This window comes from Panthera uncia, chromosome D2 (genome assembly GCF_023721935.1).
Source record: "Panthera uncia isolate 11264 chromosome D2, Puncia_PCG_1.0, whole genome shotgun sequence".
NCBI lineage: Eukaryota > Metazoa > Chordata > Mammalia > Carnivora > Felidae > Panthera > Panthera uncia.
This window is the reverse complement of record NC_064818.1, coordinates 17,491,637-17,509,794: the sequence shown is the minus strand read 5'-3', so window position 1 is coordinate 17,509,794 and position 18,158 is coordinate 17,491,637. Positions and strand designations below refer to the sequence as shown.

The window sequence follows — 18,158 nt, the reverse complement described above, 5'->3', positions numbered from 1 at the left end:
CCCCCCCCACCCCCCCCACCCCCCGCCCACCTCTGACTAAATGGATACATAAAATTGACACCTGGGGATCGGGGATGTTTTGCTGTAAAATTAGTAAGAAAACTGCAGCGAGCAGCAGCTAAGTCGAGGCCAGGAGGCGGGTTTGCAGCAAAAAAACTCAGGTGGGCCGGCCAGTGGTAAGAGCGAGCCCGTTAAGGGTCTGAGGCGGTCCCAAAGACCCAGGACCGAGGAGATGACAGCCTCGGCGGGGCGGCGCCAGGCAGCCGTGACCGACGGCGTCCCCGGGGCGTGTGCACGTGTGTGTGTGCACGTGTGTGTGCGCACGTGTGCGCGCGCTCCGCCCGGTCCCGGGCAGCCACCTGTCACTCACGGGGGGCGGAGAGGGCAGCGGCGGGGAGGACGCAGAGGAGGCGGGGCGGCGGCCCGAGCGGGGGCGGCGCCGAGGCCGGCCCCGCGGAGGCCCTCCCGGCGGAGCCCCGCGTGCTGCAGCCATGGAGACGCGGTAATCCCCTCCTCCGGCCCGCGCCCCGGCCCCCGCAGCCGCCGCCGATTGGTCGCCCTTTGCTCCCTGACCCGCTCGCCGCCTCCGAGGCCGCCGCTTCCTGCTCGGGCGCCGCGCCGCGCTCCCGGCCCGGGGCGGAGCTCGGGCGCCGAGCGCGCGCCGCCTTCGCCGCCGCCGAGCAGCAGCCCGCGCCGGAGGAGGAGCCGCCGCCGCGCCCTTCCCCTTCCTCCGCTCCTCCCCCGGCCCGCTCCCCGCCCGCGCCGGCCCCAGGCAGCACTCGCGAGCAGCGGCGGCCGCGGCCGGCGGCCGAGAGGGGAGAATGCGGCGGCGCTCGCGGATGCTGCTCTGCTTCGCCTTCCTGTGGGTGCTGGGCATCGCCTACTACATGTACTCGGGGGGCGGCTCCGCGCTGGCCGCGGGCGCGGGCGGCGGCGCCGGCAGGAAGGTGAGTGGGGCGCCCTGCCCGGGCCCGGCTCCCCCCCCCCACCCAAGCCCCCGACTCCCCTTCCCCCGCCGGCCCCTCCCGCGCCGACGCGCCCCCCGCCCGGCCGCGGACCCCCCTGTTCGGACGTGGCCGCGGGGCAACGAGGGGGGCTCCCTCCCTTCCCGCTCTCCTCCGTCCCGATCTCCTCTCGGGTCCCCGCTCCCCGCCGCGGGCCTCCCGGCCGAGTCCCCAGGGCAGGGGGCGCACCCAGCCCCTCTGCGCTGGTCCGACTCGGGCGAGGGCGACCCGGCGCGGCCCCGCAGGACTGGGGGCCCCGGACGCCTTTCTCGTCGCCCCCCCCCCCCCGCCCCTCCGCCCGGCCCCCTCCGTCTGCCACACGTAATTGAAGTTGAGTCCTGTCCGGCCGCCGGGAGCCCCAACCCCTGCGGTGGGAAGTTTAAGCGGTGGGGGTGTGGGACACACAAAAGGGGGTGGGGAGGAGAGGAGGGAGAGGCGGCTGCCTTTCCAAAGTGTCATGTACGGGAGAGAGGAGTCCAAGTTTCTTCCCTTGCGTTTGATACGAGCCGCTGCAAATCCTCACCCGTTTCCCCCTTGTCACCCCGTGGCGGGGAGTGTTGGGGGGGGGTGCATGTCGGGGGTCTCTGCCCCTTTCTCTGCCTTTTATCTCTGGGGGCGGGGGGCGCAGCCGGCCCCGTGCCGGGTAAAAGAGACTCCCTGGGCGGTTGTCAGCGGAGGGCCAGCGCGCCTCTGCGCCCCGAGTGAGGCCGGCCACGGACATCTCCGCCCCCACCCTCCCCCGACCTTCCCCTCTCGGCCCCCGGCGCGGCCCGGACGTGGCCGCCTGCGCTTGTCTTCCCCAGCCCCGCTCGCCGTTACGCGGGGATGGTCCCTTTTCTGTGGGCGCTCTGAGCAGGCTCCCAAGGGTCGGGCGGTTAGGCCGTGGGGACCGTGTAAGCCAGTCTGGACAGCCGGGCGTATCCGGGAGGAAATCGAGCGGCCGGAGGAGCCCCGACGGTGCGGTCCTGCGGCCGTGCTGGGAGAGGAGGGCTTTGGCCGTGGACCTGCTGCCGGCTGGCTTGTGGTGTTCGGTGGCTAATAGGCTTTGAAAGCAGCGTTATCTTTTCCACAATCCTGGAACCCTCATCGCTGTGATGTTTGGTGTCACCGCAAACCCAGGAAATTCTGAGTTCATGGAGGTGGACCGCCGGTTGGGCAGGAAGCAGGGAATGGTATTCTGGAACAAGCCAAACGGGACCGAGTGTCTATGAACGGACTTTTTTTAGCCATACAGTCAGACCTGTAAAGTCCATGATGGGGTTTGGCTGCTTCAGAGGTTTCCCTCGTTTGTTTGTTTGTTTCAACTCATTCATTCATTCTCACCTGAAGGTATTAGATAGAGATAGGTATCTTGTTTTAATCTTGGGGAATCGTGTGGAGTTGCTTTGTCTGGAGGGAGCAGAAATGAAGTCGTTCCGTGTGCTGAAATGGCCTAGCTGAGTTCTGAGCTAACAGTGTGCCCTTAGCCTCGTTCTTTTTGTAATGCAGGGAAGTGCTGTATATGTACCTGAAGGCTTTTGTTTGTTCTTGGATGGTAAAGAGCCCGGCGAGCAGCAGGAGCAGTGTGGCCCTTTGAAAACTGTGCTCGCGTTAACCTGGAATTATTTTCAAAACTTTTGCTGTGCAGTAAACCGGGCCTTGGCAGGGCTGCATGGCTTGGTGTGCTGGTGGGACCTGGCAGAGCCTTCTGCCTTTCATGCAAAAGAAAAACAAACAAATAAGCCACACTGGTAGAGCTCTTTTCCGTGGTTTGCCGCTTTCATGAGAAACGTGTGATTAGAAACAGCAACGGTGTGGCCTTAGCATCCAGAGAAGCTGACTTCTCCCCTGTGGGCTTCAGCTGCAGGGTTTTGAGGGGGTCTCCTGTGTTGGCCTCTGAAGTGGTATCCTTAATTAAAAAAAAAAAAAAAATCTAAGAACTCTTTGTGACCTAGTGGGAGGTAAGAGATCAGGTAGGAAAAAATGTGTGGGAAATGAACAATTATACATGGATTGGTGATTTGGGATTCTATTCTTTCTGTCAACGAACCATAAAATTTAATCCCGGCCCTTAGAATGGTTTAGTGATTTGTCAGTTGAGGAAGAGGTGTGTAAATGCAATAGCTTTTGAAATCGCAGTAAAAGACTCATTAACTTAGTGTTGTGGACCCTGGTATGAAAGTCGAAGCCCTGAGACCATTCTGGAGGACCTGAATAGAAAACCCCGCCGTCTTGAATTTCCTAATCTAGAGTATAAAACTGTGTACTCTTCCTTCCTCCTGAACTGTTTCCAGGGATTTAAAGACTAAAAAGCCTCTCTTCAGATTTAGTTCATCCTTATGATAAAAGGAAATATGTAGTTTTTTTTTTTTTTTTTTTTTTTAGCTTGTAAAGTATGGACATAAAAAAGATAATGTGGGACGAAAGGCAGAATTTAAATACTAGCTATAGTGTTTTAGGTGCAAGTGGAATTAATGTTTCTTCTCTTGTTTCATAGTATGCAAGTCAATGCTTAGCCTGTGTCTCTCGGCCCTGATGTTTTTCACGGGGTACCAGGCTTCAGTATTAGACTTCGGGGGATTGTCTGATGGGAGCCTGCCTGGTATTTCTGCTGCTTCAGCACCCCCGCCCGGGCTTGTCACTGTGTGCCCTGCCTGTTAAATAACTCATCCCAGGACCATCACTCTCCCATTTGGCAAAACCCAGAAAGCCGCCGCACCTCGGATTGCAGATCTAATAAGGCGAACGGGAGGAGCAGGTGCTCAGAAGCATCGTGGGCATTGCCACACCGTTCGGGACTCAGTGCTGAGGCGTCAGGTGTGAGGTCAATCGGTTTACATGTAATATTGTTTAAAAGTATTTCCTTTACATTTATGTAGATCACCCCTCCCATAGTTGGCTCTGTCCCCCTGAATTAATAATTTGCACTTCAAGGATGTCTCTCCTTTGAGCATCTTAAATGCTTTACAATTTTAATCACGTTAAGTCTCCCCCAGGCCTTGGCAGGTTGGCCGTGGGTGAGGCTGTAAGGAGAGAAGAAGGGATATCTGTTGAAGCGCACTTGCCTAAGGGTTAAGGGTGGCGGTGGAGGACGGAAAGGGAAGGGTTTCCCCGGGATGTGGGATGTAAAGTTGACAGCTGTGTCAACCCGAGGGGCACCTGGGGAGCTCAGTAGGTTAAGCGTCCGACTTCGGCTCCGGTCGTGATCTTTCGGTTTGCGAGTTCGAGCCCCGCGTCGGGCTCTGTGCTGACGACTCAGAGCCTGGAGCCTGCTTCGGATTCTGTGTCTCCCCCTCTCTCTGCCCCTCCCCTGCTCATACTCTGTCTCTCAAAAATAAATAAACATTAAAAAAAAAAAAAAAGTGCGTCAACCTGAGACCCCTGGTCTGCGCTGCTCACGTCCTCGGGAGGGAAGGGAAGGTGTTAGCTGAAGGACGGACCCCGGGCCCGGGCAGCCCGTTCGCTTTCCACCACCCTTCCTTGAGGGGCTTCGGGAGTGGTCCTGTAGGAGGCATGTGGGGGATGGGGGGAGTGGTGGGGGAGTGTGGTACACGTCGTAGGGCAGGCAACAGTAAGGTGTGAAACTGGACTTTGGGACTAGGCTCTAGAGGGCCTCGTGTGCCAGGCTGACTGGCTGGTTCTTAATTTGGTTGATCACAGGGAGACAGTAATGCGTTTTGAGCTGGGTAGTGGACGTTCACAAGAAGAGGCATGGCAATGAGTCCATTTATGGGCACTGAGCGACCCTAGCTCTCTACCCGCTTCTGCTTAGTGACCTCTACTAATTTAACTGAACCTCTCCGACCCTCCGTTTCTCATCTTTACAGCGGGGATAACCATTTCCACCTCGTGGCAGAGCGCTAGATGCCATTAGTAAGGTGTTGAGAAAGAATAGACACCAGATGAATGGTTTTGGGGCGGTAGGGGGAATAAAGAAAAAGTAAAAACCCCAAATGACTCCTTGAAAAAAAAATCTTTTTTTTTTTTTAACGTTTATTTATTTATTTATTTTTTATTTTTTATTTTTTCAACGTTTTTTATTTATTTTTGGGACAGAGAGAGACAGAGCATGAACGGGGGAGGGGCAGAGAGAGAGGGAGACACAGAATCGGAAATAGGCTCCAAGCTCCGAGCCATCAGCCCAGAGCCTGACGCGGGGCTCGAACTCACGGACCGCGAGATCGTGACCTGGCTGAAGCCGGACGCTTAACCGACTGCGCCACCCAGGCGCCCCCGTTTATTTATTTTTGAGAGAGAGACAGAGCATGAACGGGGGAGGGTCAGAGAGAGGGAGACACAGAATCTGAAACAGGCTCCAGGCTCTGAGCGGTCAGCACGGAGCCCGACGCGGGGCTCGAACTCACGGACCGCGAGATCATGACCTGAGCCGAAGTCGGCCGCTTAACCAACTGAGCCACCCAGGCGCCCCCCAAATGACTCCTTGAAAATACAGTGAACCAGGAATCTCAAGTGTCTTCTTGTCCTCTGGAAAACCATTGATGCTTTTGTTTTGTGCTTTCATCCTTCACCCGTTCCTCCAAGATTGATTGGTTTGGTTCATTTGGGCTCGTATCAAAGAGTGACATTAAGGACCGCCTTCCTGGGAAGGGGTCAGGATGTGCCAGCTGTCTCGTGCCCAGCTGTGGTGTCAGAGCGGGGGTCCCCACTGGGATCCGGGCGGCCCTCCTCGGCCTTGCATCCCCCGGCAGGAGGGGAGATGGCTGGTATTTCCTCCAGTGTGAGTGGTGTGAGGTTGAACGTGAGGCTGCCATGTGTTAGATGGGGGTCTGTGAGCCTGTCTGTGGGTGGAGGCCAAGGAGGGTACCCAGAAGACACCTAGCCACCCCTATGAGCAGGGTAGAGTCGAAGGAAATTCTGTTTGAGATGGGAGTGTGAAGCCGAGGGTAGGCAGGGCAGTGGTGGGGGGAGAAGGCTACAGCCAGAGAATCCGACACATGGCACCGTGATACCAACTTGTCTCCAAGGCAAGTCCAGGGTCCCTGTTCCGGAGCTATGTCGTGGCTGGCTCTGGGTGCTCGAACATGAGGGAAGCAGGTTGTGGCTGATAAGCCGTGCAGAAGTAACGGGCGCTTGCCTTAACCCTCTAGCAGAAACCAGCAAGACGCTGCTGTCCCCAGGGGTCGGCTGGCTCACGCTGTCAGACCTCGAGGTAGGGGTGGGGAGACCTGGCTGGTAAAGGCTGGGCGTGGGCTTCAGGCCCTCCGTGAATCCCTCTACCCCACCTCCTGGTGAATGGTGGGTTTCCTGTTTGGAACCGGGGGAGAGGTAAATGGAGAGGTGGTCGGGGGAAATGACTGGCCAGGGATATTTATATATTTATATTCGTGTAGGTAGCTATGTGGACACATAGTATCTTGTTTCTGCCAGAGCTGGAAGTCACGTTTGGGAAGAGGTCGACTTCAAAGCAGGCAATGCTGTGCTGCCTACCTTCTAGCAAATCCAGAGACGGTTGGCTTAGTGGAAGGAGGAGGGGGGAGGAGGAGGGGGAGGAGAAGGGGGAAGAGGGAGAGGAGGGGGGGGGTGGTGGTGCCGGTGAGGCTGCCTGGGGCAGAGACACAGGCAAAGGCAGGAGCTGACTTTGAGATGCTGGCTGAGATCCCGGGGAAGGAGGTAGGGTATTCCTGGGGAAATAACGAAACCAGACCAAACCTATGAAGTCTCCTAGCCGGCCCAGCCGAATTCTTGGGATGACAAAATTGCCAAACCCGGCCAGATCCGCTCCCCTGTTTTAGTTCTTCCGCTGTGCTCCTTGTGAATCCTGTTCTGGAAGGTTTGCCTGGGCGATGCTGCGATGCACGAGCTGGGTGGATGTCCAAGTGGAAATGCACCTGCACAGCGATGCCACACAGATTAAAATAGGGGGATGCTTCCGTTCTGCTTGTGAAATAAATGCCACCCTCAAGACCCCGAATGCCCCCGAGACGCTGGCCGCCCTGGTCCTCCCTTGGGATCCCTTCTCCGTGTTCAGCAACCAGAGAACTGAAAACCTGCCACTGCAGGGGCCTTTTGGACCCCGCTTCTGTGTCCACGTCGCTGTGGGACTTACACATGTGGGGTGCCACCCCCGTCGGTGTGCCACTCAGAGCCAAGGAAGTGTTGGCCTGGTGTCACCCCCCTGACCCGAAAGGTCACCTTTCCCCTTGAGGCGGGAGTGTTTGATTCTCTGTTGCTGCTGGGGATCCGTGTTCGCTCCTCCTGTCTCAGATCCTTGCCTCCAGACTGCCTTGTTGGTGAAGCGTTTTCGGGAGGACTTCTGGTTCTTCCACAAGCAAACCCTCCTGAGTGGGGTTTCAGGAGAGGCTGGGCCTGGCGAGGGCCTCTCCTCCTTTGAGAATTAGATCGAATGGGTTGGAGGGAGCACTCCGGTGGACACTCAGGTCCTCAGAGTGGAACTTGACCCTGTCTCTTAGCCGGTGTGGGGCTTCTCTAGCCTTTGGCCATGTGCCTGACCTTCAGGATCAACGCCAGGTGAATGCCCGTCTGGTTTACCTGTCCGGTCAGGAGAGCCTCCCCTGCCTTTCTCCTTTTTGACCATGTGCCCATTTCTAGATGAAAAACCGGACTCGAGCTAACCAGGCCTTCCCTGCTGGAGCCCTTCCTCCTCCCCATCGGTCCCCTGCCCTCACTCTGCCTCGGTGTTTCTGCATTCTGTCATGTCCAGTATAATGGGCCCGGGGAACGTGTCATCTTATACGGGTTGGGTTTCTTCGCGTGTTGGAATGGAGAAGGCAGTGATTCATCCAGAAGGCTGGATTTGGAAAAGCCAAAAAGGCCCCCACACAGGGCTCTTCACTCCTGGGCTTACATGGAAGCAGCTTTCCTGGGCTTTGGGGATTACGGGCCCTGGGTGCCACGCCTTACGGGAGCTGGCTGTCGGGAAGCAGCGAGCGGCTCAGGGGTGGCCGCCTGGGGACGTGCCACCTGCCTCTGCCCTCCCCCGAGTCCCTCAGGCCCTGGGTGCGGACCGCCCGGTCCTGCCAGGGCGGGCACTTTCCTGCCCGGTGACTCTGGGAGGAGGTATGGTCAGCGTGGCCGGGACAGGGTTACTGTATTTCCAGAGCCCACATCAGGACACGTGTATTGTCAGGGTCAAGGGTCCCCTTGGGGCAGCGGTCACTCTGGATCAGAAGTTGCTTAGTCTTGGCCGGGAGGACATTTGGAGCCAGTTCATCTTTGTTGTGTGGGGCTGCCCTGTGCGTTGTTGGACGTTTAGTGGCTTCCCTGGCTTCCGCCTCGTGTGTGACAACCAGCAATGTCTTCGGGCCCTGCCAGGTACCGCCTGGGGGACAGGATCGCCCCTGATTAAGGACCGCTGCAGTGTCTGTGTAAACTTTGATTTTTTTTTTTTTCCCCGTGCGACCTTCATGGTTAGACCCCTGCCGAACAGGATGGCCTCTTTGTGCGGTCAGGGTGGACCCCTGGGTGCACACCTGCTGTGTGCCAGGCCCAGGCCTGATGCTTTATCGATGTCGACTCGGTGACTCCTCGTAGCAGCCCTTTTATTCCTCTCATTTTTCCGATGAAGACTGAAGTACAGAGAGGGTGAGTAACTTTCCCAACGTTGCAGAGCTGGCGGATGGCCGACCCAGCGTTGTCTGATGGGAGGAATCCCCGGGCCTCCGGAGGCGGTGGGGTTTGCCTACAGCTCGAGGCCTGGAGGGTTTCTGCCTGCCCGCGGTGTGGGATGTGGCTCCCTCTTGGTACCTGGTCTGTCCGTGCCCCTTCCGTGCCTTGTGGCAGCGCCCTCGCCCTGCTGCGCCCTGTCAGAACATTCCCGGAAGGCATTTTGGAGCACACACATAATGCTTCGATGGTGGTATCAGGTCCGTTTGGCTCTTTTCTTCATTTTCACCTTTTTGCGCTATGTGATTACATTTTACGTGTTCTCATCCGTCGGTCATCAGCCGGTCCTGAAGACCATAGTCGTCAGCTGCCCTTCCCGCAGGAGCAGAAATGAAAACAGGTTCTACTCCCTTCCATTCCTTCTTTCAGTGAGTATTTCGTCAGCACCTACTACGTGACAGGCACTGTTTGGGTACTTGGGAATACGGCGGTGAATGTAACAGACAGAATCCCCGTTCTCATGGAACTTTCATTCTGGGGGTGGGGGGAGCCAGACAGAAACAGGAGAGGTTAGTAAATGGTATTGGGTGGAGAAAGGTGCTAAGTGCCAAGGGAGAAAAAAGCAGCTTCAGGGGATTAGGAGCTGGGTGGGGGTTGTTGTGGTGCCTCGGTGGTCCCTTAGGCTCAACGGGGAAGTGAGGTTTGAGCAGGTTTGAGCCCAGACTGCGGAAGCAGGTGAATCTTTGTGGCTGCCTTGGCTTCGCACACAGCCCCTGGTTCCGGCTGTGTCCTGTCTTCTGGTGGTCTGTCTTCTCACTTGCTTTTGCTAAACAAGAGAGCTAGTTTTCTTTCCCGAAGGTTGTCGCCTTTGTTCTGTCACTGGTGGAATTTCCCCTGTGACGTGGAAATCTTGGGTCTTCTTGTCGCAGGGCTGTCTCGGGTGATGCGCGTACCCACCGTAGTGACCACGGTGTGCATACTCCCGCGCCCCCGTCTCCCGCTTCGGGCTTGAGACCGCTCTAGGCTCCTGGAGGTTAATACGTGCATCGACTCGGTAGAACGTGCTTGTGGAACGATCCCGTTGCTTGATTTCTGAGCCGATCTGTGCGAAATGCTAAGTTGGACCCGGTCGGCGTCCATGGTCCATTGTTGAGTACACTGTTAAATGACATTGCACGTTGGCAGAGCGCTTTCCAGGCGTATTCTCATTTAATGAGGAATCCTCGCGGGTCCCTGTGCACCTGCTGCGGCACGGGATTCCCACTGTGACGTCATCTCTGTGAGCTGCTCTGGGTGATGGGGGTTGTTGATTCCTGCAGGAAAACCAGTCTGTAGGAAACCAGAGGGCAGAAGCTGGCCTGGCACCCGGGCTTTGGAGAGGTGGTTCTTGGCAAAGTGGGTCACACTGAGGCTCCGTGGTCTATAGTATTTGTGGAAAATAAAATGGACATGTGACTTCACTGCCCACAGCCGTGGTAGGGAGGGGAACGGTGGGAAATTGCACATCCTCCCGGTTCTCATGTGGGATTACCCAGCTGCTTTTCAGGGAAACTGTGGGCACTTACTTGGAGTCATTAGATACGTCATGGGGTTCTGCGCAGTGCCCCCGGCGTGTTTCCGGAAAAAACAACTGGAGCATTTGCGTGGCGGCAAACGAAAGGTCCTTTTAAAGACCTTCAGACTTTGGAGCAGTTGTGGAGGTTTCTTTAGCTCTGCCCCGGGGCCTTCTTCGTGGAAGGGTGCTGCTCTAGAAGGCAGACACACGTGAGTGGCAGGGTCTGCCTGTCTCAGCTGAATCACAGGGACAGCTGGAGGAGCTGATGTAAATTAGAGGTCTGCATTTGGGAGATGCCCATAAACTAGGTACCGTGTTATCAGGAGGTGACTCTTGCGTGGGGGGCGTGGGGGATGCACGGGCCTGTCCTGGATGGTGAGCTGGCTGGCCCTGCGTGGGATGCCTTCAACGCTCATTGTCTTGGCGCTTCCCGCCTCAAGGGCTCTCCCCTCGACCTAGATTTTGAGCTTTTGCTCTGTAACCTTCACAAGGCTTACCCTCTTTTCACCGCCCCGTGCCCCCTTCTGGCCCTTCCCTGTTCCCTTGTGCTGAGAACCCACCCACTTGTTTTTCTTGCTGCTCACTTCTTTTTAATGCTTATTTGTTATTTTTGAGAGAGAGAGAGCACGAGGGGGAGGGGTAGGGAGAGAGGGGGGCGGGCCGCGTGCTGACACCAGCGAGCCCGATGCGGGGCTCGAACCCGCGAACCATGAGATCATGACCCTAAGCCGAAGTCGGACGCTCAACCAACCGACTGAGCCACCCAGGCACTGCTCACTTTTGATAATCACCGATTTTCCCCTTCATCTGGAATATACCTCTTTTTATCAAGTCTAAGATGCCATTATCCATAAAACCATTATTTTATGTAGCACTGGGCAAGAAAAAAAAAAGCCACTGTTCATTGAACTGTGACACAGTGGTTTCTTTATCAGTTAACGTTTTTATTTTCTACTTATTTAAAGAGCTCTTTTGGACTTAATTAGACATTGATTTTTCCATACATCACGCTTGTGCATAGATAAAAAGGAAAATACACATGAAATATATTGGGTAAGGTGTTCCTAAAACTTTCTCAGTGTCTACTTTTTGACTCTGAGATATTTGTGTCTGTTTTCCTCAAAGTCATCTGCACTGCCAAGACCTTTGGTGATGCAGCATTAAAAAAAAAAAAAAAAAAAAAATCAATGAAAGCTCTAAAAGCTCTTGGTTCTGGGCTCTTAACATAGCATGGCAGTTATGTAGAGTTAGCCAGATTTTAACTCATTTGGGAATTTTCCCTAATTCCCCAATTCCCTATTCATTTCTATCCTACTTGGTTTGGTTTCTAAGGATTACGAGTGCTTTACTGTTGTTTCTGGGGTTTTCTTCCAGGCCACTTGACGTGCATCATGTGGACTTTGCCACTGGTGTGTTGTATGTTTGAGCAGGTGCTGTGATGACAGGTGCATTGTGGCCCTTTTCCTGGCCCGCAGCGTCATCAGGCTCATTCATTGTGGGATGCGTCCCAATTTCATGTTAAGCTGTGAAAAATAGTGCATCTTAGAATTGATGAGTTACGGTCTTCTTTTTCTCACGTGTGAGATCACTCCCCTTTATGAGAACTCGGCTCCGCACCTTCTGTGCTTGATAAAGGGAACTGGTAGCCCCCATTGGAACGTGTACATCTGTATCTGTTCACTCCCAATCCCCAGGATCCATGGAAGCAGAAGTACTTCTTGGCTTTTATTTTTGAGAGGTGAGCAGTGATGAGCATGAACCCTTTCCGAAACACTTTGGAGCGTTTTCTATCTACGAGTTAACCCTGCTGAATGCTGGGATCTGCAGGGGTGAGCAAGGCACTCTGTCTTCCTTCATGGAGGTCAGAATCACTGAACAAGCCAACTAGAGAAAGACCTGAGAAAGAAAGAAAGAAAGAAAGAAAGAAAGAAAGAAAGAAGAAGAGGGATTGGATAGCAGTTGAAATGTTAAGCATCATCATTAATTTTCTTAGTGGCAGTAATGGTCTTGGGGTTGTTTTTTGAAAATCCTTATCTTTTGTAGGTACAAACTAGAGTATTTGTGGATGCAAATCATGACCTGGGCCGCAATCAAGAGTCGGATGCTTAACTGATTGAGCCACCCAGGTGCCCCTGAAAACCAAAATTTTTCAAAAAGCAACTTGAAGGCTTAGGGATAGAGTCAGTGAAAGGTTTCTGGTCCCAGTTTCCAACATGTCTGTTGTAGGGAGGTTTCTAGCAAACAATGCTTCTACACCAGCTGAGCGCCTTACGAGTTCAATCCAATTCTAACAGTGTCTGCCTGGAGACGGTGCCCGCTTCCACGGGTTAAGGGCTCAGTCCTACAAGATCATCCTCCACTTCTGCGGCCAATCACGAGCCCAGACAGTTCCCTGTGCTTCTGACGGGCTGGCTAAAAATTAGAGGTTCCCAAGGCCCTTTTCTTGGGTAAAAAGTTAGTTTGCTAGAACGGTTCACAAACTCAGGGAACCTGTTTACTGACTAGCTTACTGATTTATTACAAAGGATATCAAAGGATATGAATGAATAGCCAGATTAAGAAATACATAGGGCAAAGTCCCAAACAAAGAAGCTTCTGTCCTCATGGAGTTTGAGGCCTGGTGTGGTGGCACACAGAAGCATTCTGGTTCTCCTAGAAGCTCTCCAAACCCCCTCCTTTTGGGTTTTTGTGGAGGTTTTATTACATAGGCATAACTGACCAAATCATTGGCCATGGGTGATCGATTCCATGTTTTGCTCTCCACCCCCCCCCAAGAAATTGGGGAGGTGGGACTGAAAGTTCCAGCCCTCTGATCACACGGTTGGGTCCCCTGCCAACCAGCCCCCATCTTGAGAGCTTCTCCAAAGTCACCTCATTAACATAAACCCAGTTGTTAAAGGGGGCTTGTTAAGATTCATGAGACACCCATTTCACCTTTATGGCTCTAAAGGGTGTTCAGGAACTGAGGACAACAGGCAATTCAAGGGTTTGGGGAGTCGTGAGCCAGGACCTGTGGATGAAGAGCGAATATATATTTCTCATAAATCAGCATCACCGTTAGTAAAGACATACATCAGCCTTGTGTGTCTTCAGTAATTTAGGAATACCCAGTGGTGATTAAATTTTTTTTTTTAACATTTATTTATTTTTGAGACAGAGCATGAACGGGGGAGGGTCAGAGAGAGGGAGACACAGAATCTGAAACAGGCTCCAGGCTCTGAGCTGTCAGCACAGAGCCCGACGCGGGGCTCGAACTCACAGACCGCGAGATCATGACCCGAGCCGAAGTCGGCCGCTTAACCGACTGAGCCACCCAGGCGCCCCCAGTGGTGATTCTTTTCAAAGGATGCTTTGGAGGTTGCCTAAGATCTTGAACTGTCACCTGTATCACCAGGAAAATATTCTTATATTTGGTACCATTTCTTCTATAAGAATTATCTGTGTAAACTGTTAGGAAATTACTAACCTTGGTGAATGTTTTGGTGGGAGAGTGTTTGTTAGTTCAAGGTGTTCTGTGAGATCGCTTACACCTAACCAGCCTCTTTGTGGCCCAGAGACCCTGTCACCTACCTGAGTTTGACTTGAATGTTGTGTTACATTGACTGTATCCTTCTCATTTGACAGGTGCGAGTGGGCAGAAAACGTGTATGTTTAGTCCTGGTAGCTTTTCCACTCATCCTGGGTGGTCTGCTTGCTGTCATAAACAATCCATTAGGAGCTATGGATGATTTGGGAAGCCAGGGTGGGAGACCCTTAATAAATATATATTATTTCTTTCTTCCCCAGCAGGATATCGTTGGTAACACCTCATATTTTACATTGGATTTGTGAATGAGACATTTGTGACAAACGTATGATAATGCATGTGTTTCTTTGTAAGTTTTATTTACGTAATCCCTACATCCAATGTGGGACTTGAACTCACGACCCCGAGATCACGAGTCAAATGCTCTTCCCGCTGAGCTGGCCAGGCGCTCCTCATAACGCATGTTTTCTGTAAGGTATAATTCCTGGTACTTCCAATTTATGTCAGCCTTGTCACCGAGCTGCCCGAAGCACTTTGGAGGCATTGCTCATTTATCTTTCGTTTCTGCATGCCCGGAAGAATATCAGGAACTGGTTTTCCTCCTGCACTCATGCGTGCAGTTTCCAGCGGGCCCCAAGGTTATGAACTTGCCCCACAGGTCACGCAGTGGCAGTGTTGGGGCTAGAATTGTAATGGCTCCCCACCTACTTAAAATACGGCTTTGGAGAGAGTCAGCTGTGGCCGTCCTGATCTTAGAGCTGCCGTCCCTGACTCAAGAGTGTGCCGTGCCAAACGGCAGGTTTCTGTCTCGTTAATGCAGGCCTGCAGCTTCAGACCTGGAAGGTGCTGATTGCTCGGGCTGGCGATCGTCTCCGTGACCTTTATCACTGCGTGCTGCGGATGTGGGTGAGCTAGCAGTGAGCTGGGAGGGGGTGTGTTCTGGGTTCTTAGGTGGTCTGAGCTCCGGCCTGAGGGCGGGCATCACAGAAGGAGCCTCGCTGTGGTCCGCCGGGTCTCGCCGACGGGTTCACAGAGGCAGGTGGGGCGTCTGATGATCTAATCCGCCTGGTGCTTCACGCAAGCATCGCAAAGTGCTGGTGTCCTTACCACCTGCGCCATCGGTCTCTGAAAGCAAAGCTCTCCTCAGTACTTTGAGGTTTTATGTGGGTTTCAGCAGAGGGAAACAGGGGCCTGTGGAGGGCCGGTGTGTGTTCAGGGTCTGAGCTGCCCGCAGAGCGGAGTCCTCGATGACCCGGGCTCCGTGCGCGATGCGGCGTGACTTCTGGCCAGTGGCCGCCTAAGAGCCGGTGTCCAGTGGGGAGCCCGGGTCTCAGGGGGTTGCCAGGGCAACTTGGTAAATCCACCTTGGGGCATTTGGAAACCGCCTTGCAGAGCCCAGGGCGATTGGGCAGGGGCGCTCCGGACGGCACAGCTGGCCCTGGGGGCACGGGGCTGAGGGGATGCATACACGGGAGCCGTGGGCCTGGCTTCTCCAGGTGGCTGTGTAAACCCAGGCGAGTCCCTTAACTCCTCTGTTCCTCAGTTTCCTCATTTATGGGTCTCCTCGGGTGGTTCAGTGAAGAACGAGGCGGAATGGGGCCTGGTACTTCTGTAGCGAGTGCTTCTGACACCTTGCTGGTGCCGACGGAAAACTCTCATGTTAGAGTGACAGGTGCTGGCGCCCGAGCCGGGTGGGGCTGCCCTCCGTGGCAGGTGTTCACGAGCCCAGGGCTCCTGTGCTCACTGGAGCCAGCCGCCCTCTGCCGTGTTTAAGCAGACGAGCCTGCCCTCCCGGAAAGTACCTGCACCTCCGTGGAGCTTGCCTGGGACCTTCGTTTTAGAAGGAGGGTAAGGACACAAGGGATTCCTGCAGCCTTTGCTCCTTCTTCAGTGAGGAAGCCGAGCCCCAGAGGTGGTGGGTGACCTGGGCAGGGGCCCCGGTGTGAGCGCTGAGTCGATGGGGGGGGGGGGGGGGGGGGTCTGGCAGACCGGAGGCAGGAAGCTCAGGCCGGAGCCCTCTCCTCCAGCGTGAGGTTCCCGGGAGCTCATTTCCCGGTTTTACCCCGTAAGCTCTCGTCTTTGAAACTACCCCAGGATGTGGTTTTTAACTCTGTGACTGTGTAATTAATTTTTTTAACTCTAATAGGCAATTGGCTTTTTCAATATCTTGAGCTGTTATTATCTGAATGCGGCGTGTTATTTGGAAACTTTTCCACAAGGTTTTAATTAGGAAACGTTCTTTTGGTTTCATCAGTACAGTTTCTGGCTTGCTTTTGAAACTGTAGGTGAGTGACAAGTGGGAGACAAATTAATAATCTGTGGCAACGCGACAGAGCCCCCCCAGTGAGGGCTGAGGACTAGTTCTGTCAATTAGCGGGGTGTTCGTGTGGTTTCTCTGATGCCTCTAATGAAGACAACGTACAACTGGATTGCAGATTAATAGATAAACCGTGCGATGATGTCGAGAAGAACACTCCATGCAAAAACCTGGATGTTCGGTTGTGCCCACTCGAAGAGCCTGGGTTCAGGTGTTGCCGTCACCCTTACTGGCCTCCGTTTCCTCATCTGTAAACTGGGGGTGGCTGGAGATTCACGAGATGATGGCGGCCGTACTGACACGGGTTAGCCAGCGCCCTGCCTTTTGCGCGTGCTCACTCTCCTTTCCCGCAGATGCTTCTGGGGCTGACCCCAGGCTTCTCTGATGGACAAGGGGGCTTGCTCGGAGGAAGAGACCCTAGCTGATGGTGACGTCGTGGTGTGAGTCGTTGGACCAGGGACGAAATCAGGTGCAGCCCGCTTCCTTTGCGGTCTGTCTCCCTTTCTTGGGCCACATGGAATCGCATGGCCCTGGGGAGGTCCCTGTTTTTAAGGGGAAGCTGTGGCACCGAGCGAGGCCAGCAGTGTCACGTTTGGGTTACGCTTTGAAGATGCTGTAGTTGGTCAGAGTGCAGTGTGGTCCCCAGAGGCACCAGAACAAAGCAGACCTACTGGATTAATGGCCCGGGGGAGCGAGCTGATGCGACGGCAGTTGCGTGGCTGTCTGGCTTCACGTCCTGCCTTCCCAGCCCCCAGACGTTTAGGCTGGTCACCTCCTCCCAAGGCCTCAGGAGCTGGCCCACCCTAGGAGATCCAGCGTGCTCCTTGGAGATCCACCGTGCTCCCTCACCCCCTGTGGCGAGCTCTGTTCATCCCTCCCCCGTCAGAGCTGGGGGAGAGTCTGGCTTGGGAGCCTTCCCTCCTGTGTCTGGGCTATTTATTTGCTCCAGGAAGGGAATGTCGCGCCGTGAGAAGAGCAATCCTGGCCTGGGAGGTCTGCACACAGAGAAGTAGCGGACAAGGCCTAGCGATCTGGCCTTTGCCTGGCGTGCTGGTCAGGAAGCCGTCCGCACAGAACATACACATTTAAGTGTTAATTAGGCAACGGGGGGTGGGGGGGGGAGGTGGGGGGAGTGGGGGGAGCCGGGCTAAGAGATGACCTTTAAAGGTTGTCGGCAGCCCTCCGGTACTTGGCGGCACGAAGAAACGTATCAAGATAGAGAATCCCTGTTTTAAGGCGTTGCCCTTTCCTTTAAAAAGGCTGTCGGGACTGTGGAGTGGTGCCCAGAGAGTTCAAGGACAACGTTCAGCATTTAGTTTCTCCTGCGTGGTAACGATGGGGGCAGTATGTTTGTGCTCGGCGTCTCTGGAATGATTGGGATCAACCATACCTGGGTGTGTGTGAAGCGTTGAAGAGCCCCGTGGGTATCTCTTAGCGCCTTCCCCGGGGAGGGGGCCCTACCGCTCCGTCCCGTCCTCTGATCTGTGTGCGAGCAGAGGGACAAAGGAGGAGAGGACCCGGAGCTGTGGGTTGGCCCAAGCCCTTCTCCGCCAGCCGCAGACACTGGGCTGCGTGCCCTTGGGGGAGGAGGGGTGCGTCTCCGGATCCTGATAGTAGGACGCGGCCTTCCGTCATCCCTGGGTCCCCCGCCGCGTGCCAGCCTTGATGCTCTTGCACCGCTGAGCAGTGTGGTGTAAGTTCTAATCGCCTGCATCCCACTAGCCTGTGAGCATCTTGAGGCCTGGCGTGTGCTTAGCTCCTCCCCTTCCTGCCTTTCTCCCTCCTGGAGAACTGCACTAGCAGCCATGGTGTGTCAGACCTTGGGGAACGAAGCCACCAAGGATCTGGGCATCTGCATTCTGGGAGGGGTGCAGGTTGAAGGCCCACCAGACCGGTACTGGATAGCCCCACATGGAGCTCCAAGGGGGCTCAGATAATCAGCAGAAAGGACCGAGGAGGGGACATTTGGGGAGGATCTGATGACTGGAAGGATCCAGCCACGAAGACGTGGTGGAAGACCGTCCGGTCATGGAGAGGATCATGTGCAAAGGTCCTGAGGCCAGACTGGATTTGGTGTGCTTGGGCAACGAAAAGCAAAAGAAGGCTTGCGAATAGAAGCACGGTGGGCAAAGGAGGCACCGGGTCAGTAAGCATTTAGGAATTTATTCATGTGTGTCATTGGGTTCCCCCAGG

At 54.8% G+C, this 18,158-nt stretch overlaps 1 protein-coding gene across 1 annotated transcript in view; it reads left to right on the top strand.

The window, feature by feature from the left end:
• The first annotated feature begins 348 nt into the window (after positions 1-348).
• GALNT2 (polypeptide N-acetylgalactosaminyltransferase 2) overlaps positions 349-18,158 on the top strand; it is a 191,172-nt gene continuing 173,362 nt past the window's right edge. Inside the window, exon 1 of the mRNA XM_049645047.1 lies at positions 349-947. Within this exon, the coding sequence (XP_049501004.1) occupies positions 822-947 (126 nt within the window). The 5' untranslated portion in view covers positions 349-821. The remainder of the gene's footprint in view (positions 948-18,158) is intronic.